The sequence below is a fragment of the Acipenser ruthenus genome, chromosome 3, assembly GCF_902713425.1.
Source record: "Acipenser ruthenus chromosome 3, fAciRut3.2 maternal haplotype, whole genome shotgun sequence".
Classification (NCBI taxonomy): domain Eukaryota; kingdom Metazoa; phylum Chordata; class Actinopteri; order Acipenseriformes; family Acipenseridae; genus Acipenser; species Acipenser ruthenus.
In genome coordinates this window covers 99,981,092-100,006,857 of record NC_081191.1, presented here as the reverse complement: position 1 = coordinate 100,006,857, position 25,766 = coordinate 99,981,092, and the positions used below count along the sequence as shown (strand labels likewise).

The 25,766-nt window shown below is 39.5% G+C and overlaps 1 protein-coding gene across 4 annotated transcripts in view; it reads right to left on the bottom strand.

Moving 5' to 3' along the window:
• The window catches only part of LOC117394162 (abl interactor 1), a 48,862-nt gene that overhangs the window by 19,052 nt on the left and 4,044 nt on the right, over positions 1–25,766 (bottom strand). For all 4 annotated transcript variants that reach the window (XM_033992191.3, XM_033992194.3, XM_033992192.3 and 1 more), the window contains exons 2-3: positions 11,142–11,309; positions 471–647 (exon numbers count right to left, since the gene is read on the bottom strand). In XM_033992191.3, coding sequence (XP_033848082.1) covers positions 471–647; positions 11,142–11,309 — 345 coding nt within the window. The remainder of the gene's footprint in view (positions 1–470; positions 648–11,141; positions 11,310–25,766) is intronic.

Genomic DNA, 25,766 nt, shown 5'->3' with positions numbered 1-25,766 from the left:
AGGACCGGGATGCCGAGAAGGAAGTGCAAGGCATTAAAGCAGGACTAGGTCTTCCAGTTTGTCACAGTAACCTGAACCAAGACTTCAATCCAGGATTTCATGGCTCCCACTCCAGCAGTAACTACAACTGTTACTAAGCCATTACTTCTCAAAGGAGGTTGTGAAATAGACAACATACAAGCACATCCACCCAGCTGTTGGTTCCATTGATTACTACAAATGTCCATATTTCAATATTTTATAGTAGTAATGTTTTTCTATGACTTGAATTCAAGGACATTCCTATTTTTTTTTAATAATAATCCTGGTATTAGGTTAATGTAACATAAAAAAAGAAAGATTTAAAAACTTACTGAAACTGTTTCAGTGATAATACATATTTATACTTCTTAAACATAGCCCATCGCAAGGAACACTCATATATAAAGATTGCTGCACTATTGAGGAATATGTGAAACCATTTCTCTTACCTTCACTCCATGACCCACATCATCCAGCACTGTGTAATCTATGGGTTTCCGAATATACCTCACAGGCCTCTCCATGTTGGCCGGCGCAATGATTTTATGGGTTCTCGCCGTGTTCTTGTTAGTAGTCAGAATGCCTATTTCTCGCCGGGCCACCTTCTCTTTGTGTATGTCCACAGTCTAGGGAAGAAAAAAGAAAGAGGGTCATGACATGAAAAGGAAAACCTTGAACCACAGGGGAATTATTCTGTATATCAAAACTAGTGTCTGAAAAGAACATAAAATCATAATGATGCTGCAATACACAACAAAGTCAAATGCCATTACGTTGCTATTAGTACACATCAAGCAAATAATGTAATAGACTATTAATGGCATTATTTATCCATACAACATTGCTGCAGTCCCTTCACAGTCCACAAGTCACATCTTGCCTTGTAGTTTCTGACATTTAAAACAAAAAAGTTTCAATGGTCAAGCTACTATACCGCAGTCTCCTATTGCACCCATTCCAGGTTTTAGGCTTGATTAGACACAGTGTATAGGTAACAAGATCAGGTGTGTCTCATTAAACTCACAGTAAAAACCAATAATGAATCAAACTGCTATGCAATGGGTGTCTTATTTCCATCCCTGTTATTGCCTCTGAAAAGAAAAGCAATACTCTGTGCTTGTAATCTCTTTACTCAACCCCCCCCCCCGGGCCCGCTTTTAGGTGGTTGCTATAGTAGATGCCTAACCTGTTTCCCCATTTGTTAAGGAAATAGGATCTTTTTTTTAATGGTTTGGCATTTTTAAATAGTGACAGAAGTTCAGTGGTTTAAGGTAGCTTACAATATAGAAGTTCTCCTCACCCACAGGGACAGAACATTTTGGGAGATGGCACTGAATTCAATCATTTTAGAATTGTTGTTTGCTAATCATTTACTAATATATATATATATATATATATATATATATATATATATATATATATATATATATATATATATTAGCAGGACACTATGACCTAGATTCTTACTGTTAAGTTTTATCATTAGGGTGGCTCACAATATCGCCAATTAACCTTAAATGATGACACTGTAGGTGTCAGTGCCTCACCCATATTTACCTGACATTAGCAGTAACCCTTGAAAGTGGTGCATGCCTTTCACCAGCACGTGCTCTTTTTAAAAGCACAGACCTAAATGTGTGCTACCCCTAAACTTCTGCAATTTAAAAATGCCAAACCCTTCAATGGGAAAACAGGTTGGGGATACTGTATAGAAAATGCACACTTTGATGAATCTGCAAGTTAAAAAAGCAAATAAAAAAAGTATTATTGTGCTTAGAGAAAGTGCACAGTCATAAACCATTAGAGGTGAACCCTTAACTGAGTTATGAGTAACTCATGGGTTTATAAAACTACAGTCCTACAGCCTAAACTAACATTTCCCAACCTCAACTTTGAGTATAAATGTAATGTCCGTACAAAACATTTTCACTGTTTCATTGAAGGGTTTATTTGTTTCAACAAAGTTCACCGCAAGCAGTGCAAATAGTCCAAAAATAACCGTGTGTTGCTAAGTAACTCGGTCAAAAACACACACACTGTTAGAAGCCTGTTTGAATTTTTCCGCTGCTCACAGTCCTGCATTACAGTTCAATGAATGTCTCTGAATCACCCTGGCAAGGCCCAGCCCGGGTTGTGTGAAGTCGAATGGAAAGACAGACACACACACACGCTGTGTGAGTCTCCCTTTCCTCATGGCTCATCTCTTCTAGTGACAGGGCACAGGCTAGGCTGCTCCTGCTCTGGACAAACGCCGATCACCAGTACAGTGAAGCAGTTATGCAGGATAATGAAGAAAGCCTTCCATTTGCTCTAAACTTTTCACAGGGAAACACGCTCTATCAAACCATGTTCAGGAAAAGCAGCGTTCAATTCGCACAGCATGTTACCAAGCAAGGAGATCTGCAAAGACTGACGGATTTTACAGGAACAAAACCAGACCTGATAAAGCAATTACACACACAGGACTGAATCAAGAGGATCTTCTTTAGTCTGTTGTGACAAACGCAGACGGGAGATACAATAGAATAGATTGCAGGCATGTCAGGAGATGTCTTTTCCTCTGAACAGCCCATTTATACAGAAGTGCATGCCATCTCGGTTGCCAGTATTTGGTCCACACCCTGTACAGGCCTGCATGTTTTAGTGACTCTCTTTTGGATAACTATCGAAGAGGAAACAGCTGTACAGCAAGGGGCAAACATGTGCAGTACACATATAAATGAGCTTTAAGTGAAAGAACATTAAGACACAGCAAGCATTTGCTGTTAACACCCCCGGTGCTTTATCAGCTCCACTTCCAATCAGTAGCCTAAAGCAGAGGCCTCATCAATTATTAGAGGACTCCTCATGGGATAATGAGGTCTGGCAATAAAGCTTTATTGTTCTGTAAACCTTAATGTTCCAACGACTGTACCATCTTTATCCTAGACATACTCCAATACACAACATTTATATGTTCTACAAACACCTATTACGAAACGCTGAGAAGTTTAAAACTGAGGATCAACGTTAAAGAGCAAGTACCTTCAAAATGACCAGTTCTTGTGCACTCTCTCAATCCGGTCAGCGAGTCTCCCTTTAGGGAGACCCCCCTGATTAAAGATGCTTTGTTTCCAAAATCTCTGGGTGTGAGAATTTAAATTTTCATTCAGTACAAATCGGTGATATAACAGGCTCTCATGCCTGAAAATGTTTGGACCACGTTGTGCTTTAAATTAGACATCTTAAAACAACTTCTGTATCATGCATTTTACCATTTGTGGCTGTGTGTACCTTTTCTCTTACTATTTTAAATGAATTGCATGCATCAATTAAAATGACAACCGCAAACATGCCTATTTTGACAATTTTCCAAGATTTGAAGTTACAGTGGTTAGAGTTCATATGCACAAAACAGAAGCAATGGGGGTGTTGTAATAAATTTGCACACTAATGTACACTTTTGCACAACAACAATCTATCACTTCTGCAACAACAATCATGCAGCTGGCAAAAAAGGGAAGTAAACCTCAAAAAGACAGGCTTGAAGAACATCACTGTTGATTTACATCCTTCCTGTAATGAAACTACTATCTATATCTATTATCTATATCTATATATAAATACAAGTAGCTTCGGAGTTAAGGTGGGAGAAAGCAGTAACTATTGAATTATGGATAAATCGGGGATATGCAAATTACATCATTACAAAAGCCAATCAAATCATGTGAAATCTGCCAAAAGGCTTCTACATTAACAACGTTTTAAATGTCAAAGTACAGCAACGGCAGACATGTTTTGTCCTGTCTGGGGCTCATCAGTGCAGTGTAACTTTACTTTGACTGTTTTTTCTTCTACAGCACATTTAACAAGGTCATTCCCAATAATATATAAAAAAAACACAGTTTAGAAAAATACAACTTAATTTTCTTGTCATGTCTCTGCACTGTACTTAGAAAATTGTACTCATTAAAAAGGTGCTACATAATTCCAACTTGTGTTACATATTGGGGATAATAGATCACTAAAGTGCAGCTTCTTTTTAACAGTGTTTCTGTTTACTGCTGCATGACAGATTTTGTATTAATTATTTATAGCCATTTTTTCTAGGTTCTCTCCTCCCAGCCCATTAAGGGCTACTCGGTCTCAAACATCTACAAGCATATCTGCATGTAGGTGGGGCTAGAGGAGCCGAGAGTAATCCACAACCATGCCAATGCCTGCCCTGCACCTTGCTCTGCACTGCACACCTTGCACTCTACCAAGTCACTCAACAAGGACTTGTTTCCTAGTCGGATTGCTCCAAGCTGCAGCTCTCCCTTCCTCCCACAGCAGTTCATTAGTGCAGGACTGTCCAAGAGCATTGATCCCCACAGTACGGCTCTTTTTAGAAGTGAAGGCTGATCAGTAGGTTTTTGCAATGCAAAAACACGACAGTGTTGGTGTATGTGTTTAACCCTTTCATAGCTGAAAAAAGGTCTCAATTGTTTTATGGGGGGGGGGGGGGGGGGGGAAGATATCCTTATGAGGTCATCCTGCACTTCCAGACATCCCCGTGTAAAGACTTGAAGAGTTTGTTTGTTTTTATCCGTTAAACATGTTCAATGGGCACAAAAATGTTGTCCATTTGTTATCTTTTATTATTATTTGTAATTGGCTCTTTCAGCCAAAAAGGCTTGACAGCTCTGCATTAGTGGCTTGCCAAGAATAATGGGCCTTGCAACTAATGTGAGAATAAAAGATGCTGGAGCTGCCAGTCGCCCACAGTCTGGGCTCCTCAATTCAATCTGCCTGCTCTTAGCACAGCAATAATATTGCTTGCATAAGAATCAATCTGTGCAATTACTAGAGAGAAGTACTCCGGAGACTTGCGAATCTCACTTGCACATACATTCAGCATTCCACATCAATAGCGTCCTAAAAAGCAGAGCTCAGGAGCCTAAATTATTTATAAAGCTGTCTTTCTTTAATTAAAATCTGTATAAAACAGGTATTCAATTTCAATCTCAACCATAGCCGACATTCGCACACAGGTTTCAATTTATCATGTACAGTTAAAACGTGTACAGCATGCATTTTCTCCTACCTTGGCATCGCAAAGTTTTATCTTTACTTGCCCGTATTTTCAAATGTTCAGGGAGGTTGAAAAAAAAGTTTTAGGTACATGTATAATTATAAAGCCACATACTGAGTTCCAGTAGAAAATGTGTGAATTACCATGACTATTAAATAACTTTCAATAATCTGTAAATACATTTGACAGCACCAGTGTCAAATTTCTTGACTTTCAAAAACTGGATTTGAAATAATACTTTGTATCATTTCTAAAGTCACAGCAAGATTTCATGTATAAAAACAGCACATCCTTTACGTTTATTTTTAAAGAAATAAAAAAAGAAACATGGTTTTTGCCTACACCCAACTGAACAGCTGTTGTTTCAGCAATTCTTGGTATGCCCCAGCAGGCTGACCAAGAGGGACACACGGTACGTTCAACATCTCCCTGTTACTGTAACAGCAAGAGCAATGCAACAGCTGCACCATGTAACACAATCAGTATGCATCATATTGTCCAGAACACTATTTGACAGTATTCATATGTTACTGTATACAACCCATGGATAAAAAAAGCAAGCAAATAAAAGTATTTAGGAAGTCGTGGCATATTGTGGTGCTTAGGAAGAAACGGTACCATAATGTTTTTATAACGTGTAAAAAGCGGAGTCTACTTGAGTTTTGTATCAATACAATTCAGTAAAGTGAATGGACGGACAGTAACTCTGTATGTGGAAAGTATTAACATACTGCATGAAAAGTCTTAAACTGGATAAGCAGGACTGATTTGAATGCCAAACTTTCTCTGAAATAGCCGAATTGTATTACGAAAAGTGGGTCAGGCACCCTCCTCTGAGCGGCTGCTGTTTTGTAGGCTTACAAGAAGGTGGTTTATTATCTGTTACACAGGGCGTCTTCTGGTTTTCTACAGTGCGAATATTCCAGTGAGACAAATAGAGGCCAATGCACGTCCCATTGAAAACCACACTACTGCATCTCTTCATCTTAGAAAGTGGAACTGCACAGTTGGAAAAGTAATGCAGTTGAACAACTTAGTCAAAATCACTCTTTAAACTAATGCGCCATATGTTTGGGGGGCGGGGGGGATAAAACATTTTCTAGGAACTTCCAACTTTAGCAGACAATCGTGTGCTGCAAAACAGATTACACACAAAACACAACCAAGAAGCCACCTATTTCCAGGAGGCATTTCCCTTTGAAACTGAAAATGATAGGCCCTTTGGGTGACCAGAGCTCTTTGAATCTGTGCCAGGATTGATTCATGCATACAGTGGCCTCTGCAAGGGTGGATCATATAACTTACAATTTCATTAAGATCCAGAGGCACTGTGCTGCTGGACCGCCAAGCTCTCTATCAATGCCATGCAACTTGATTAGAACACGGGGTGGGGGGTGTGGAGTGAAACCAGCCACTGGGGTAGTACAAAAAACAATAGGTTATGGGTGGAGACTGGTTTGCTGTCATTATATTGCTGTCAGAATATTTATTTCTAAGCACTGTATGTGCACAAATACAAAACATCAGCAACATGAAAAAGCAGACTGCTCTCCCAAAGATTTAAATGTCAAAATGTGATTGACACATGCAATCTTTCATATTGATAAGATCCTCAACACATGCCCAGATCCATGTCAATTGGATAAATGGTGGGTCAGACACACGTACAGTATTCGCTTTGAACGATTCACCTGGGACATGTATTCCTTGCAGCTGGTCAAAAAGCAATAAGCAATCTGCACTTGTTTAAAACTACATCCGAGTACCGACAATGTATAGCAGACAGTGCTCTGGTGACATAAAAAGGAAACGACTATGAAATCACCACACCCTGGATGGGTGGCGGTTTAAGAGGTTATAGACCAACACCCAATTCCTCTTGGGGTGTACTGTAGCTATCCGTTAGGTCTTACGATCTCAGAAAGCTAACCACTAAAACAATATTTATTAGTTATCTATAGATATGCTATTAATCACTGTAGGGCATACAGTCCGTCATCAGAAATATATTACAAATGTGGTGGATATTGTATATTTTAACAGAGTGTTAAATTGAATTAACTTTAATCTAATTTGTCTAGCTTTGCCTAGCAATAAAGATCAATCTAACACCTTGAATGCATCAGGCACTCAGGAAACAGGCTGATCAAACCCATCTCTGCGATTGAATTACCCAGTCTAATGAGAGAAAAGTGGTTTAACACAGAGCCTGAAAGAAAGCAAAAAATGACCAGTAGTTTAAAATTAGTTTAAAGAAAACAAGAGATTTAAGACAAATTTCACATCACACTGATTTAAAACTCATTACAAGTACAAGATGCAAGCGTTTTTATTCTTAAATTGCCTAACAAGCATAGAATAACCCAGATAATAAATCTCTAAGAGAATTAAACTGTTTGCAATGTCTAACCCGACAAATTTGGGGTCTAAAGGAATGTAATTTCTTATGGTAAAAATAACGGGAATTCAGAATAAAATCAGAATTACTTAGCAGAAGTTACGCACAATTTTAAAGTTTCCCCTTTCCAGATTATGATAATGAACTAAATCAGGCAGAGGAGGGGGGGGGGGGGGGGGGGGCATCAAATCAAGGTTTCACGCCCATTCAGCCACAAACTAGCCAACAGGAGCATGCAACAGGAAATTCAAATAATCAACTGTAAAAAACATCAGCTCCTTGCCCTGACTGGATACCTGCTCCGCTATGCCCTGACCGCTCCGCTGAGCTCTGACCGCCCCTCTGAGCCCTGACCGCCCCTCTGAGCCCTGACCGCCCCTCTGAGCCCTGACCGCCCCTCTGAGCCCTGACCGCCCCTCTGAGCCCTGACCGCCCCTCTGAGCACCCTTGGATCTGCTGAGCCCCTCTGATCGCTGGATACCCTCTCCTCTGATCCCTGCTCGTTCAGATTCAAAGAAACTACAAGACTGCACCTGGAGCCCTCAGTTCTCCTTATCTATCCATCTAGGTCAGGGGCCCTGACACTCAGAGAAACACAAGGTAACAGAACGCTGAAAGTGACTGCTTTCCAGGCTAGGTAACAATACTCTTAAATATCTATTAAGGTATTGTGCAATCCCTTGTTGTAGTGTCAGTATGTACTAATATTTCTTTGGTAAATTGTTTTTTTAAACCTTAGTTCTCATTGTAATGCTATTATATTTATATTATATTTATACCAGTGTGTAGGAGAGTCCAGCATAATCTCCAATTTACAGATATGTATATTCTACAACACAACCAGCCTATACAGGGTTATAAACCACAACATTTTTTTTTCTTTTTAGGCAGCACTCGTTCCAAAGGATCATTTGCAGGTCCTTTAATCTAAGAAAGGGTTCAACGCTCATGTCAAACATCCCCTGTAGCAAAATCACAGGGTTGCAAAAAGCAGGGTCAATGAGAATCAAAAGATGAGAATCTGCAGGGTAGATCTGGATAATGGGTTAAAACTCCACATTATTACTCCACTATTGCTATTAATATTGTAATAATGTATCTTTATCATGGCACACACATTGTACAATAAACATGCACCAGAAGATTCAGCCAGAGTGACTTTGCAGGTTCCCAAATAAATATTGTAACAGACAAGCTGCGATTGCTGCAGAAAAGCCTACGACCAAGCGAAGTTATACAGTCTCTGTACCCACTGTAACACAGAGCGACCTTTGCATCACAACGGTTTACTGTTTATATTGATTGTGGTTCCTCAGAGCTAGCTGAAGCCTAGTAGGTCTTTACTTCTGGCTTTGCTTCATGAGCGGTCACTCAAAAGCTAAAGCATCAGAAAGAAAACCGCTCCCCACTCAAAGACCCTTGAACAGGCACACAAAGCTAGGATTGTTTGCAGTCTTTTGCAGCCAGTTCATGTCCAGCAGTAGATACTGCAACACTTCATTCATGCTTCTTGCTGTTACTGCTAACTTGAATGGTGCACTTGCTTGGTTATCAAAAGTGCAGGGCTGCTGCTTGGGAGAGAATGAATGCAGATTTTGTTAGTTCTTTGACTAAAAAAATAAACATTTTACGCTTTAAAAATATATATATTATATATAATATATATATATATATATATATATATATATATATATATATATATATATATATATATATATATATATATATATTTATTTTTCTTACCCTGGTGGAAAACATACCTTAATGAAAACAAACCATGACCCTTTCTGTTTTTCAATACCACTATGCAGAAACTTGAAAGCCATGACCATTTACTCTGTCCTCAAGTTCAATCAGGTTTTATTCTCAGAAGTTTGCATTTGTTTTACTTTACAACTGGCCATTTATTTACCATTTGGTTCTTTATTTTTGATCTTTTCTTATTTTTAATCCCCTGAAGTGCCTTGTCCACACTGCAGTCGACAGAAACACACCCAGGAAAAGGCTGGGCTGGATAGGGTCATCTGCCTGCTGCAGTAGGGTCATCATGTGGTCAGCTACCATTGTTCAGTGGTCACCAGAATCTGACCTTGCACTCAATAAGCAATCTCCCCCCCCCCCCCCCCCCCCCCCCAGTCATGCTCCTGTGCTGAATCACTGCACCAGCTAAACCACAGTCCTCCTCCCTACTGCTCACTATACTGTACATACTCTACTGTACAAGTATATTTTCCAAACTTTCTTTTACATGTAGTTTAATCCTGTACTTCAGAATACTGTAATCTGCCAAGTGTTTAACCTGTAGTATTTTGTATTTAATCATATCCTGATGTAACTATCACTATTTAATCATATCCTGATGTAACTATCACTATTATCTGTATTATTGAATTGTGGTTTGTCACACTTGAACAAAAGTTATTGTATTTCTTGCTCTTATTGTATTACTTGTATTCTAACACTTGAAATGTATTTGCTTACGATTGTAAGTCGCCCTGGACAAGGGCGTCTGCTAAGAAATAAATAATAATAATAATAATAATAATAATAATAATAATAATAATAATAATAATAATAATAATAATGTAGCTGCATGCTGAGACTGCAACAAATGCAAAGCCCAGACTAGATTCTGGGGTGCCTCCAAGTGTCCATCTTCTAGGGTCTAACAGTACCTGCCAGCACTGGTGTTCTTTATTTAAATCTTTATCATGAACCGATCATCATTTAAAAACGTTAAATATCTGTCATGTTAAAATAAAGTACAGCTTTATATTGCATTTATGTCTTGGTTACGTATTTGTCAATGTCTAATTTTCATATACTGTATTTAAAATGTTGTACAACATAATTAAGATTCTTCACACATTGAAAAAAATGAAAAAACATGCGAGAATAGACTACCTTGTTGCTCACTCAGTTTTACGAGGTGGCAGGAAGGAGACAACAAAATATTATTTTAAAAGGTCATCTACAATTTCCACGATGTGGAAAAAATTGATGTTCTACAAGACTGTAGAAACCATTATCAGCATGATGTTTTTACAAGGCTCACAGAAAAAAAGACGGCTATTTTTTCTCATACTAACTTCATTACAAGAAACTTGGGTGAACAATAAAGAAAACCCACACAACAGAATAGGACTCCCAAGAAAGCAGACTCTGACAGTTGCCATCAATTGATATGCATCTGCTGTTTAAGACCGCCCTGTCCTTTAGCTACCTTTAATAGATTACCATGGCTACTGAAGAGCGCAAGAGTGAGTCAGGGAGGGACATACACCTGAGAACTGGAAAAAAAAAAAACTGGTTTGGTGATGATTAAGAAATCGTAGTGTGAATGCAGTCGCACAGAGAATAAGGGCAAGGTGGGGAGTCATGTATGTATGGTTCACATACCTTTGATCAAGGGAGTGTGTGTTAATATTTTGTCTTAACTGAGAAGTGAATTCCTTATTAAAGATAGGAAGGTCATATCAACAATGCCTGTACCTCTTAAATAAAAGCACATATGTAAAGACAATAATTTCAAGACTGATTTTACTAGCATTGCAGATACAGGTGTATTGAAAGCATGTTGATTGGTGTGCATAGTTTCTTGTTTAAAATAAAGCTAAGTTCTGCAAGCTGTGATCTATGAAAATGACAGACACATGGGTCTTGCTGTACCTCGGAGATATGGTTGATGGAAGATTCCATTCTCCGCAGCTGGGACGCCTGGATGTCCAGCAGTTGCAGCACATTGTTGGCTAAGGCATTGATCTGGTAAGCAACGCTAGCAAGAGACTGGGTTGTATAAGCTTTGGTCTCCTCCAGGGCTTTCCGCTTGTCTTGTGCCTGAAAAGAAAAGGCATACAAGGATTACATGCATTGCATGTTTCAAACTAACAAAAAGAGCACATTCATTCATTCATAGAGATTGTGACCAGAGAAGAGTTCCTTTTTACTAATGCTTGCTAAAGTTGAAATATACATTCTGATTACCAAGTATCTAGAGGTTGGTTCTATGAACCTATAAGCCTATATATATATATATATATATATATATATATATATATATATATCTCACACACACACAGCTGTGCAAGACATGTTGCATTTTCCTACTCTGATGCATTAAGAGCATCAACAATTTAATCAAAGCCTCCACTAGTTTTTTCTACTATTATAACAACCTTGACTTGCATAAAGAAGGAAAAACAATGAGATAAATAGCTTGCATCACTCGATTTTCAAGGTGTGATATCTGAAGCATAATCAACAAGTACAGAGAAACATCATCTGTAATTTTTTTTTTTTTTTTTTTTTTTTTTTTAATATATTTAGTCGTCGCCAATTATTTTTACCCCGGTTTTCACCCCAATTTAGCATGCCCAATTATTATCTGTATCCCCGGCTCACCGCTCGCAACCCCCCCCGCCGACTCAGGAAACGGAGGCTGAAACACGCGTCCTCCGAAACGTGCTCCTTCCAAGCCGTCATTTTTCGCACTGCAGATCCACAGCAATGCTACCAGACCTATAGTGCCGGAGGACAACACAGATCTGGCGGCTCCGCTGCAGAGCCACAGGCGCCCTATCGGCCACAGGGGTCGCTGATGCGCGGTGAGCCGTGGATTCCCCTGCCGACCTAAGCCCTCCCTACCCGGGCAGCGCTCAGCCAATTGTGCGCCGCCCCCTAGGAACTCTCGGTCACGGTCAGCTGTGACATAGCCTGGATTCGAACCAGCGATCTCCAGGCTATAGGGCACATCTTGCAAGGAGCGCCTTTACTGGATGCGCCACTCGGGAGCCCCCAACATCATCTGTAATTGACAAATCCAGGCTTGGAAGACCCAAAAAGCTGTCTAACAAGAATGAGCAATACTTGAAGATAATATTCTTAAGGAATAGAAAGAAAAGAAGTGTTGAATTGACAACAGAACTGGCAGAAGGCACAGGTGTCGTTGTACATAAAAATCAACAGTACAAAGGTCACACTTGAAATCAGGACTTGTGCTGCAGTAAGAGTACCTCTGTTAACAAATGGGAACAAGACTAAAAGGCTAAAATATGCACAACACAGAAATTGGACTATGGAACAATGGTCAAAGGTGCTTTGGACTGTTGATGGATGGACACCGACACCTGTGCCAAGAGGTTGATGCAATCTTAAAATGCTCTTTTAAAAAAAAAAAAAGCTTTGACTGCCCTGTAGGGTATAGATTGAGGAAATCAAAACCATAGGCACATAATTTAAGATTACAAAGTGTTTTTGTGATGCCCCTCTTTATAGTACCGACCATCTTTTCGAAACAGTTCCTTATCTCAAACATCATTCTATACCAGGGGTCACCAATCACAGTCCCAGAGGGCCACTCCACTCCAGGTTTAACAGATAACATGATATAAATTAACTACTTCAGGATCTGAATGGAGGTTTAATTGGTTCCATCAAACAATTTAGAACAGGGATGTAACAAAGACCAGGAGTGGAAGGGCCAACTTTGGCCACCCCTGTTCTATACATCTTAGGCTGAGATTTTAATTAACTTATTTTACTTTCACTGAAGGCTTCATTTTTAGCACGTGCTATATCTGATATCCTGTCTCGATCTTGAACACACACCTCTAGGGCTCTTCCTGGTTACTGAATACAAACAACGCCTTCCACAGTTGAGTAAAATCAAACCGAACTCACACCTTATCCTATCCACAATCATACAGGAGCACCAATAGGTGAATGTGGTAAACCGGCAAAAACCATCACCTATCATAAGTAGCCATTGCTGTATAAATGTTAACGGTCTCGGATCTAAAGCACATTTCAACATTGCACTGAAATGTTTCAATTCCTGCCCTAGTAAATGGAAAATTGACAGTTAAACTAGGGATTTTGAATGCATTTCAAATACTTGCGAGTGGGAACTTTTCATTTTTTTCACTCCCGTATAAGAAGTAACAGATGCAGTGCATGGCAACAGCCTCTTGGAATGAAGGGAGATTCCTCTAGAGATCTCTCATGGTGTAGCAGCCATCTGCTATTGAGGTCATAGAGATCTGGCCAATATTCTTCTGGATGCTTTACTGTAACATCACAAACACTAAAGCAATTGGAGACGGGTGGGTAGAAACAAGCTATTGAAAAACATATCAAAATAAACTAACTAGAAAGACAATCCAGCGTTTAGCCAACACGTTTTACAAGGCAGACTGTCAGCACAGAGTGCAAGAGAACTGTGAGGAGGAAGAGGGGGCTGTTATGCTATTTTCTGTCTTCGTTTCTTGTTAAATTGCCTACAGTTGCTTAAATGTATGAATGAATTAATGTATCTAATATGACAGAATACAGATTCCAGAAAGATCATTTCTATTAATATTGGGACTTGCATCTAAACATGAATTTACCTAAATACAAAGAAAGGGTAATACTCTTTCAGCAAACATATTGGCGAAGAAAATAATGTTGTGTCACTGGAAAGAATCAAAACCCCTCTCTGTTGCCGAATGCTGGAATCGTCTGACGGAAGAAGTGATAGGGTTAGAAAATATAGGATATGGTAGCAGCGACAAACCTAACCAGTTTACAAAATGATGGTCAAAAGCAATGGAGTAAATAAATACCAAAGCTTACCCATTAGATTAATGATCTAGCCATACAAACATATACTTTGAACTCCTAGATATGGATGCATATTGTTTGATCTTATCTGAACAGGAAGAAGGGAATGGCCAAAGTCAATGAGACATGGCCTTACATTACTGTAATAATGCAGCTGTATCATACACAGTCAAATACAAAATGTATTATAGCAAGGATTTGTGTATAATATAATTAACTATTACTATTAATAAAGTGTATTACTGCCCACAATTTATATCTATGAATCTTGGTATGACAATACACTGCACAAATACTCACTCAATATAGGCACTCATTGTGAAGAATTCTAGCAGGCATGCTTCGTTCTTTCTGCAACTGGTGACTAATTCTTGCAAATCCATTTCTAAAGTGTCTCAATTAGATTAATGAATGAAGAGACTTTAAAAGCATCTTTGAGAGCATGAAAATGGCTAACTAGCTAAAGGGAGACAGGCTGCATGCACTACCCCTGAAGAACAGCACACATTACGCTAAGGTCTGGACTCGAATGCTGAAGAACACTGTCAGAAATGTACTCAAGCGCCACTGCTTTTTTCTAGGCCGGTTGCTCAGGTAACGAGAGAGAACATGATGGCTATTTCTCTGTAAGCACTGCAGACCTGTCTTTACATCACAATTATCTGGCTTCACAAGAGGTTCCAATTGGATACTTGAGTAATTTCTTCTGCAAATATGTCTACAGCTTGTTTTATTAAAATCATTCTTGTTTCCAATACCTTTTGTTCTCCAATTCTCATATTTTAACAAATAAATTTCAACGTGACTGGCACATTGTTCGACAGCAGAAACGGGCCATTCAGCTCCTTTCATTAGGCAGATTTCTGTATGTGAATAATCGTGTACAAGAGAGAGCTATTATCAACACGTATCTATGCTGGGATCCTTCCCAATCCCATGTTTAAGCCCTGGGTAGGTACTTGCTGTAGAAGTATTTCGGATAGTGTTTTAGGAGGAACACGTTAGTCTTTTCCGATAATGACCATGAAAAGGGCACCTGTATTCACACCTGTACACACCAAGTTAAATCTCCCTCATATCCGACCCTTCCTCACCAACTACACCACCCAGCTCCTGGTCCAGGCCCTGGTACTCTCCCGCCTAGACTACTGCAACTCCCTCCTGGCTGGCCTCCCTGCGTCCGCCACCCGTCCGCTCCAGCTCATCCAGAACTCCGCTGCTTGCCTGGTGTTCTCTCTGTCTCGCTTCTCCCACACAACTCCACTGGCTCCCGATCACCGCTCGCATCCAGTTCAAGACTCTTGTACTCGCCTACAGATGCCTTAACCAGACTGCACCCAGTTACCTCCAGACCCTCATCTCTCCCTACACACCCACTCTACCTCTCTGCTCCTCCTGCACTAGAAGACTGGTTCTACCTCCTCTACGCCCCCCTGCCTCCAGAGCCCGCTCCTTCTCCACCCTCGCCCCGCAGTGGTGGAATGACCTACCTACAGATGTCAGGACTGCCCAGTCCCTGACCATCTTCCGGCACCTCCTCAAGACTCACCCCTTCAGACAGCACCTGTAGAAACTCCTCTTTTCCATCTGGACACTTATCACTCTTCCTTAAATGCACTTTACTTGCTCTTATCTGCGCCCTATTTTACTGCATTTAACCCTGTACTTTAGAGTACTGTAATCTGTCAAGTGTCATTTAATCTGTAGTATTTTGTACTTAATTATATCCTGATGTAACTATCACTGACACTGTTATCTGCTCTGTTATTGAATCGTATTTTGTCATATACTTGTACTTGCTAGAACCGAAGTGATTGTATTTTATCTTGCTCTTAATTGTATTAATACTTGTACTGATTCTTGAAATGTATTTTTGTCTACGACTAAGTCGCCCTGGATAAGGGTGTCTGCTAAGAAATAAATAATAATAATAATAATAATAATAATAATAATAATAATAATAATAATGTTACTGTACTGCAAGACACAGATTAAAAAGTCTGTTTTATGGCGAGTGAATGGAGCTGTCCATTATTTCAATTTAGTAGCTTCAAATCAGAGAAAGTATGAGGCATCACACAGCAATTACTGCTATGAGTCTTTTTGGATAGGTCTGTACTAGCTTTACACAGTAGGATGGTGACATTTTTGCCCATTCTCCACAGGAAAATTGCTCCAGTTCTGATAAGTTTGTTGGGGATCGTCGATGGACTACAATCTTTAAGTCTCGCCATAACTTTGATTGGATTCAAGTCAGGACTTTGACTGGGCCACTCAAGAACATTAATTCTCTTCTTGTTCAACCACTCCAGTGTGGCTTTAGCTTTGTGCTTCGGGTCATTGTCCTGCTGAAATGTGAATTTCCTCCCCAGTTTCAGAGTCTTGGCTGACTCAAACAGGTTTTCTCTAAGGATTCTCCCCTCTATCCTGACAAGCTTCCCAGTCCCTGCTGAAGAGAAGCATCCCCATAACATGATGCCGCCACCACCATGCTTGACAGTTAGGATGGTGTTGACTGGGTGATGTGCAGTGTTGGGCTTGCGCCAGATGTAACACTTGTAATTTAGACCGAAAAGTTAAATTTCTGTCTCGTCTGACCACAAAACCTTTTACCACGTCTGCAGTATCATCTACATGCTTTTTCACAAACCCCATACGTGCTTTAAGATGAGGCTTGAAATGCAGGCCAGCTTTGTGTAGGGACCAGCTTATTGTTGATGTGCGAACACTGACTCCCTTAGGTCAGCCAGTGTCCTTGGCTCACCGCGCACCGGCGACCCCTGTAGACTGGTCGGGCACCTGCGGGTCTGCCTGTAAGTTGCCAAGAGCTGCGTGGTCCTCCGACACTGTAGCTCTGAGGTAGGCTGCATGGCGGGCCTGCAGAGTGAAAAGAAGTGGACGGCTGACAGCACATGTTTCAGAGGACGCGTGTGTCCGTCTTCGTCTCTCCTGATTCAGCGCAGGGGTGGCAGAGGTGAGCCGGGTTGAAATAAAAAAATTGGGCTTTCCAAATTGGGGAGAAAACGAGAAAAAATAATTGCCGATTCCAAATTTAAAAAATAAATAAAATAAAAATATAAGAAATAATTATAAAAAAAAAGAGAAAACCTCACCTTCTTTTGAAACATCATTAAAATCTGTTAATGTTGAAACAGGTCACAGTTATTTAGCTGCCTAATGTAATACATTTCAGTCTGTTTTTGAACAGCTGAAAACACAGCCCTCAGATATTAAAGGGAAGCTGGATGTCAGTGATATCTACTGTAACACCCTCCTTGCCTGGCTTGGTTAGCCATACAGAAAGGCACCTGGTAATACTTCTGCTGTTGAAGCCTCCCCTAAATCTTTACTGCAAAGCTGGCCTCAAAAATTCAGATCTAAATGAAAACTGTATTTGTAATAGTCTTCTTTTAGATTCTAAATGACAGTATGTAGATTCTTGCACAGTATATCTAATCTAATAATTACAATTTGATACACTAGCTCAAGATATTTTTTAGTTCAATTGCTTTCCTGTTGTACCAGTACCCGGGTGCCTTAGCCTGGTAATCCCATTAACCCATTAAGTGCCATTGTCCTCATTTGAGAGCAGGCTACTTCATCTTTCAATTTTCTCTTTAACTATATTACGATAACTTACTCTAATTCTGTTAACCACAAAAGTCTAAATGTAATGTATCAAACTACATCAATACAGCTTGTGTTCTAACTTTCCAAAGAAATGTATTTGGTAAAGTGGCAAATTGCACAATAAACAAGTTTCAATGAACCTCAGTTTGCTAAAAAAAAAAAAAAAAGAAATAGTTATCCTAAAAAGTGAGGGATTTCTTACAGTATTTTGTGCATGTCTAAAAAAAATAAGCACTGAAAATAAAAGGGCCCAAGACATGAACAATAAGCTGTGAGAATGCCTCAACATTTTTTGTGTGTACACTGGATTAAATCCTTGAGGAACAGCTACACCTAATAATAACAAGCATTAGGAAGGAAGGCATTAAAACTGGAAAACCAAGAGAATCAAGTTGTTCTCTTGAAGGTCAGGCAACCATTCCCAGCCATGGAGATAATATTAGAGTGAAAGAGTTCAAGCTGTCCAAGTTCTGAGTGTGTTTATAAATCAAGAACGAAGGGCATTTGAATAAACATGCCAGTAGAACAATTCTCTACTGCGAGAGACGCTGCTTCTCTTGGGGGGGGGGGGGGGGGCGTTCTGGGGAACGGAGTCCTGTGCTCCACAGGACTACACTCTCTTTCCTTCTTGTCTCGCACTATATACAAAAAATAAATAAATCAATCATAAATAATGTGTGTACAGAAACATGTTGGAGGTTTTCCAATGGCAAGGGGTATTAATACTGGAGTTTAGAGTTTAAAAATGTAATAAATAAATGCCTTAAGCACTAGGGTTTAGCCTTAGTGTATATACAGTAGTGTATTGTGTAATGTACTTTCATATTCCCTACATACTGACCGTCCCTATGTTGTCAGATTTGTTTATAAAACATGCATATATTCCCAATATGTTGATGTTTAAAAACAGGTTTATTCTTAAAGTTTAAATGTTTATGAAACTAAACACAACCCACAGGAATTAAAGGAAAAGCACAGAAATATTGTACACTGGCTGTCCGGATATTTAAGGGTACAGAAGTGCATTGTTTAATTGTATCCTTGTAGTTATATATTGCAGCTCCCTTCGCTGCAGGCACAGTTTACATCTCGTGTGCTGTTCTGAGGGCAGTAGGAAGGAGAGCCCTGGACTTCCTCCCAGGGGGGTGAATTCCAGGGGTCAGAACAAACAGCACAGCCTCCTCCCTTCTGTTTTAGAGGCCAGCAGAGAATGACACACAGCTTCCACAACCCTTCAGAGTCATGTACTCTATCACTTTACACAGTCGGTCATGGACTCTTCTTTACACTATGTGAAGTGAGACGCTTGTGCTTTTGTTCATGCAACAGCTGGAAAATTGTCAGACTGAACAAAAAAATCTGTAGACTCTGTTAGAGTGCGTTACCTCATATTTTACAACTAAGCTTCATAAGATTATTGGTTCAATTCCCAGTTCAGCCGCGGAGGTCCATTACATACTGCATCTATCTTTATCGGATTTTAACAGATGAAATCAAAAACATTTATTTAACAAACCTGTGCATTCCTATTGTACTTAGTAGACCAAGTCCACAATTACTGTAAAATGCAAGTAATGTCTTGGTTTTGGAATAAAAAAAAAATCTCAATTATATCCATTTTTACGTGCTTTAAAAATGACAATTACCAAGGACATTCACAGTAGACACTTGACTTCAAGCAACATGACTGTGGAGCTGTAATCCAAAGACGCAACACGCGTTTGGACAAACTCATATAGGCTGTAGCCAAACAAACTATATGAAATCAGACAAGTACTTAAAGAAACAACGGCAAGACACTGCTGTGGAGTTGGGCATCCTTCTATTCTAGTTGGGATAAAGAAATGACAAAACCTGCGAAGCACATATTAATGCATCACACACACAATATGCAATGAACTTGACGCACAACATTACAGATAACAGACCATAAATGAAGGATCACTTTTGGCATGCAATGGCCTTGACTCTTACTTCGGTTAAGACACTTTCAAATACATCATGTTCCAACCAGAACGTACAGAAAGGTAAGCCCCACTTCTGCAGCATGTCAATTGGCTGTCCTGTGAAAGCACTAAAGCCAACTGCATTCCTAAAGGAGAGAATGAGGCATATTCAGGTTTGCCTGTCGATGCTTGCTACACAAATAGCCAAGCTCTCAATGGAGCCCCATCATCCACAACTGCTCATGGAACACAAACGTTTTGTATTTAGTATCTGGTGGGGCTTCACTCTAAATGCTGGAAATACAATACAAAAAATTCTGAGCATCATCCCCACCCTCAAGACTTTAAAAAAAAAAAAAAAAGAAAAGAAAAAAGCACTCCTGAAATCATCCTTATCTCCCTACAAATAAGTCTCTGTGGGTAAAGCAGTAGTTGCAGCAAGCTGCCCACTGACAGCTTATAATTAATGAACTCTCCTGAACAGCATTTCAAAGGATGGCAGAGATTTCCTCACTGCCTGAGAAGGACTCCAGATATGAAAACTCACCATTGCCAATAAGGTCTGGCTGCATTCTCCACTCTGTTGCAGTGCACGTGCCCTCTGGTTTTGAATATCCAAAGAAATATTGTACACTGGGAGGTGGTCCACTAAACCAAATGTTTGAGTTAACTTATTGCAGTGTGGTCCATTCCTGCCCCAAGCCATTCAAACTGTACTCTACAAGCAGAGTTTATGGCAAACCAAACTAACCTGGTCACACACACTGCATTGAATCTTGATATTCTGTTCAGCCAATTAGTGGTTTGCATAGCATAGTGGTGGCCAATCAGAATACTATAGGGTCATTCTATGTCAAAATCAACCAAAATCCAGGAAAATCCCTGCCTCAAGATTTATAAATGAGCGTTTGACGGACTTGTGGTGAAACAATTGACTTTGTAAATCAGTCTACTTCAGGAGTTAAGAACATAAGAACATAAGAAAGTTTACAAACGAGAGGAGGCCATTCAGCCCATCTTTATTGTTTGGTTTTTGGTATCTTATTGATCCCAGAATCTCATCAAGCAGCTTCTTGAAGGATCCCAGGGTGTCAGCTTCAACAACATTACTGGGGAGTTGGTTCCAGACCCTCACAATTCTCTGTGTAAAAAAAGTGCTTCCTATTTTCTGTTCTGAATGCCCCTTTATCTAATCTCCATTTGTGACCCCTGGTCCTTGTTTCTTTTTTCAGGTCAAAGAAGTCCCCTGGGTCAACATTGTCTATACCTTTTAGGATTTTGAATGTTTGAATCAGATCGCCGCGTAGTCTTCTTTGTTCAAGACTGAATAGATTCAATTCTTTTAGCCTGTCTGCATACGATATGCCTTTTAAACCCGGGATCATTCTGGTTGCTCTTCTTTGCACTCTTTCTAGAGCAGCAATATCCTTTTTGTAATGAGGTGACCAGAACTGAACACAATATTCTAGGTGAAGTCTTACTAATGCATTGTAAAGTTTTAACATTACTTCCCTTGATTTATATTCAACACTTCTCACAATATATCCGAGCATCTTGTTAGCCTTTTTTATAGCTTCCCCACATTGTCTAGATGAAGACATTTCTGAGTCAACATAAACCTAGGTCTTTTTCATAGTTCCCTTCTTCAATTTCAGTATCTCCCAAATGATATTTATAATGCACATTTTTATTTCCTGCATGCAATACTTTACACTTTTCTCTATTAAATGTCATTTGCCATGTGTCTGCCCAGTTCGGAATGCTGTCTAGATCATTTTGAATGACCTTTGCTGCTGCAACAGTGTTTGCCACTCCTCCTATTTTTGTGTTGTCTGCAAATTTAACGAGTTTGCTTACTATACCAGAATCTAAATCATTAATGTAGATTAGGACTAGCAGAGGACCTAATACTGATCCCTGTGGTACACCACTGGTTACCTCGCTCCATTTTGAGGTTTCGAATTGACAGAATGCTTGTTTCAGAACTTTGCAAGAATCAATTTTTAAAGATGGCAACAAAGAAGAAAGAAGAGTTCAACAGTACCTCTGTAGCCCCGTGACAAACCACTTGCATATAAAGATTATAGGCCCTACACATTTTATGGTTTTAGTTTTATGGATTTATTTATTTATACAAGTTTTATGGTTTATCTTGGTTTAAACTCAAACTATTTGCTAATATTGTACAATATAACCCAAAACAACAAATGCAGGTTCATGTTTGTACATTTATTAAACTGTTACAGAGACAGAGTACCAAGACAATTATTTTAGCACAAATCCTTAAAATCCTCATCTATAAGCCCACGAAAGGTCAGTTTCGATACTTTCATCCTGAAGCCTTTTTGTGGGGTCATTAAATCAGACAGTAAAGCAGCTAGACAGTAGCAGAGCTGAATACAGAAAGTCAGTTAAATAATGAGTACACCTAAGCAATGTGAAAGTGATATCTCTTGTACTTTAGAAGGAACATGCACTTAAAATCACCCAGGAATTTGACCATTGGACAATATTTCAATTAAGGCCCCCAGCAACACAGAAATACTAAAGCAGTGTACTTACTTTGCATGAATTCTACAGAAGACCTACCTGTCTATCTGTACAGAAGCATTCATAGGGCTTTTAGATCCTCAAAATCACTCCAAAATTAGACATAGTTCAAGTATGATGACCCCCACCTCCCCAAAAAAAGGGTGTGTGTCTCAGAAAATCTTCATTGAGCTTATTTAATATTTGGCCTGGTTTCATACCTGACCTGTATCTTCCACTACACAAAATATAAGCAAAATCTTGAGGTGGGAAGCTCTGGCTGAGTTGACAAGGACTTACATTTGAAGTATAGACCTATAGTACAGCCAGTCATAGTAGTGCTACAGGTGACAAGGTATTCTCAATGGAGTCAAAGGCAAAACTAAAAAAATGTCTATCTGCCTTTGATTTACAGTAGAGATCCTGCAATGAGGGTATTCAAACTAAAACTAAAAAAAGGTGAATGTACCAACAGTTGGAACTGACTGTAATACTGCATTAAACTGTTGGGCACTGCCAGAGATAACACTTTAGAGCCACAACTCTACCCATTACACTGCTTAATTGTTTAATACAGGCAACCCTAAAAACAAATGGCCCTATAACTAAATCTTTGAGCCAATCAATGTAACATATCCCATATAAAACGCAACGCAATTTTCCTATTAAGAATACAAATGTACTGTAATTGGTATCCCTTCCTTTAAAATTGGATTATATTTGTCTGGCTTTACCGGAAAAGGCACTTACAGCAACTACAGTACCTGATTTCTGCTACACATTTTATTTATAGAGCTCAACAAAACCAGCTCCATGCAGCGTCAAAATGTCTCCTGTGGAGCAAGATTAAGCATCAAGCATCCCCGCCAGCCTGAGAAACAAGGTTTGTTTCCTGCTGTACGGTATAGACTACACTGGAATGCATCAGTATATGTTACAGTATAACTCAGCCATCTTATCAGACAGGGCAAACAGTCATTTGTAACTCGTGCACAGGGATAGTCCAGACACACCCTAGAGCTCTAGGCTTCAACTTTGAGTCACTCCTGTAATCTAGGGCTAAAGAAAACCCTTCAAACCACCCAAAATGTTGCTCAAAAGGCAACTACTGTACAGAAGTCACACTATGAACTACTACTGCAGTTGATACAGTATTAAACAGGTGGGGGTAATGCTGTGGCATTTGCAGTGCAGAACTACAATGAGGCAAGGTTATTATTCTGTGAATAAATCAGAGCCATTTTACCGTATAGAGATTGCTGATGCAGTTTGTTTTAATAGGTTCGTTTTGTAATACTATTGATATGTAGACTCGCCTATTTAAAAAAAGAAAAAAAAAACTCAAGTCAGACGTTGGTAATCCTTGTCATTCTTAAGTGATAAACTTTCTCCTGAATGGCCCATCGACCTCATTCAAACATAAAATCGCAGTGCAGGATGCAAATAGCAATGTGGTAAAATGTTTCGACAATGCTTAAATTAGCACTGGTTCCACTCCCTGTGTGGACTTTTCATCTATTTAAAACAGACCTCTCTTCTGTTCATTTATTGAATTTAAAAAATGCATCAGAACAACAAATGTTCTACAAAGCACCAGAAACAAAGAGGAAACGGTAAAGAAAACCCAGGGGTGTGGAGCGAGAGAGCCAGAGAGAGAGAAAGAAAGAGACACAGACAGAGCAAGAGAGCGAAAGCGAGAGCAAGACAGACAGAGAGAGAGAGCGAGAGAGAGAGAGAGAGAGAGAGAGAGCAAGAGAGAGAGAGAGATGCCCACACACAAGGATGCATAGCATTTTCACCTATTCCCCCCATAGCAAGTCTAGTTGATCATCTAGGATTCTCAAGATTTCTGATCTTCATATAGAACAAATCCATAACAATAAAATAAAAAGTTTGGATTTCCTACTTTAGCCCAGGTTGGCTCGTGACAGACCGACTAGACGATTTACACACATAAAAATGACTGACTCATCAGCATTCAGAACATGACAAACTGCTGTCTGCCGCGCCTTAAGAACATGTCAAAAACAATACATTCATCAAAAGAAGTTTAAAACATGTTATTGTTGAACCATGTACGTATTTTCTATTGCATGTTGAACCAAAAAGCTGAATGATTTTCAGATGTTAGGTTTTTTTTATTTATTTTTTTTTTTTTATTCATGCAACACACAGAGTACAGAACAGAATTGCAAAGGTTTCCTTTAAAACTGATCTTTTATTCATAAAGCAGGCTAGCAATTACGACGCAAACCAATGCAACTGAAAAGTGTTTCAGACAGACTTTACAGCTTTACTGTTGATTTCAAACTTTACCAGAAGATTGTGCTTGCACAGCTCCCAGCTTATAAAACTAAAGCAGTGGGAGGGGATAAAGCTGGGAGCTCATGGCGCCACAGTTTCGGGCTCCACCTTTCTAGTGCAGGATTATCCCTGAAGGGTGACACTGTACAGTGGAGGCAGGTGTCCATATGTGCTGTATGTATGTCACACTTGAGTTCTACATACTGCAGTACCGCTTGTCCTGATGAAACGTGCTAAGGACACAGTCTGGTGGTACAGTATTGTATATGGAGGCTATCTGTGTGTCACACTTATATCCTACAGGAAAGGAACCAATACTGACATGAAAACAAGATATAGAAATGTACACACAATTAACTATTGCAATTCCTGTCCTCATCTTAATGCCTGCTTGGACTCACTCCCACCATCTGTTGCTAGATGTCTTGTTCTGTCACTGCAGAAGGACCATTTGTCTAAAGCACCACAAAAAAAAGGTTTCTACTGTATCTACCTGCCCTAGAGAGAGAAGTGAAGCCAGCCCTCAAACAAACACACACAAGAAACGAACTCTGGGGAGGGGCTAATCAGCATTGTTCTGTATCTTAAACATTCCAAGCACTACAAATACAGTGCAGGGGACATGGGGGCGCTCTTCCAAAACATTATGAGATTGTGCTCTTTGGACTGCTGGCACTACTCCCTTTAGAAAGGTACTGTAGTGTGCATGTGGTTAGCAGTCAAACTGGAAAAGGCAGGATGTGTCCATTTTGCTTTTAGAAATTACAGGGAGGTGCTTAAGGGTTGTCATTTAAGGTTTTTCAAGTTGAAATAGATGTTTTACTTCCTTGTTGCTTCTACTTCAACAGTGTACTGTATTCTACAGACCAACAAATTCCATCCCATCAAAAGCACAGCATCCTCTTTGTGGCACTCAGTTGAGTACAAGGTCCTTACAAAACAAGCCTCCCGCAGTTCTGAATTATCTGCAGCTCGCTGTCCTGTCAAAAGAACTCTTGCTGCTTTAGGGTACAAGGAAATGCTCTGAATCAGAGAGTGTCTTCTTCCTCTCACTCTCTGTTCCTCTAACAAGGAGTGTTTGTTTCCGTCTAACTCTTTGCTGCCCAGTGTCCAATATATTTGACAGTAAATGGTTCATTTAAAATGTTCAAAATTTAATATATTTAATATATATATATATATATATTTAATATATATATATATATATATATATATATGAAAAAACATAACATGCATTTCTGTATAACTGCATGCGTACAGCATTGAATATTTAAAACACTGAAAT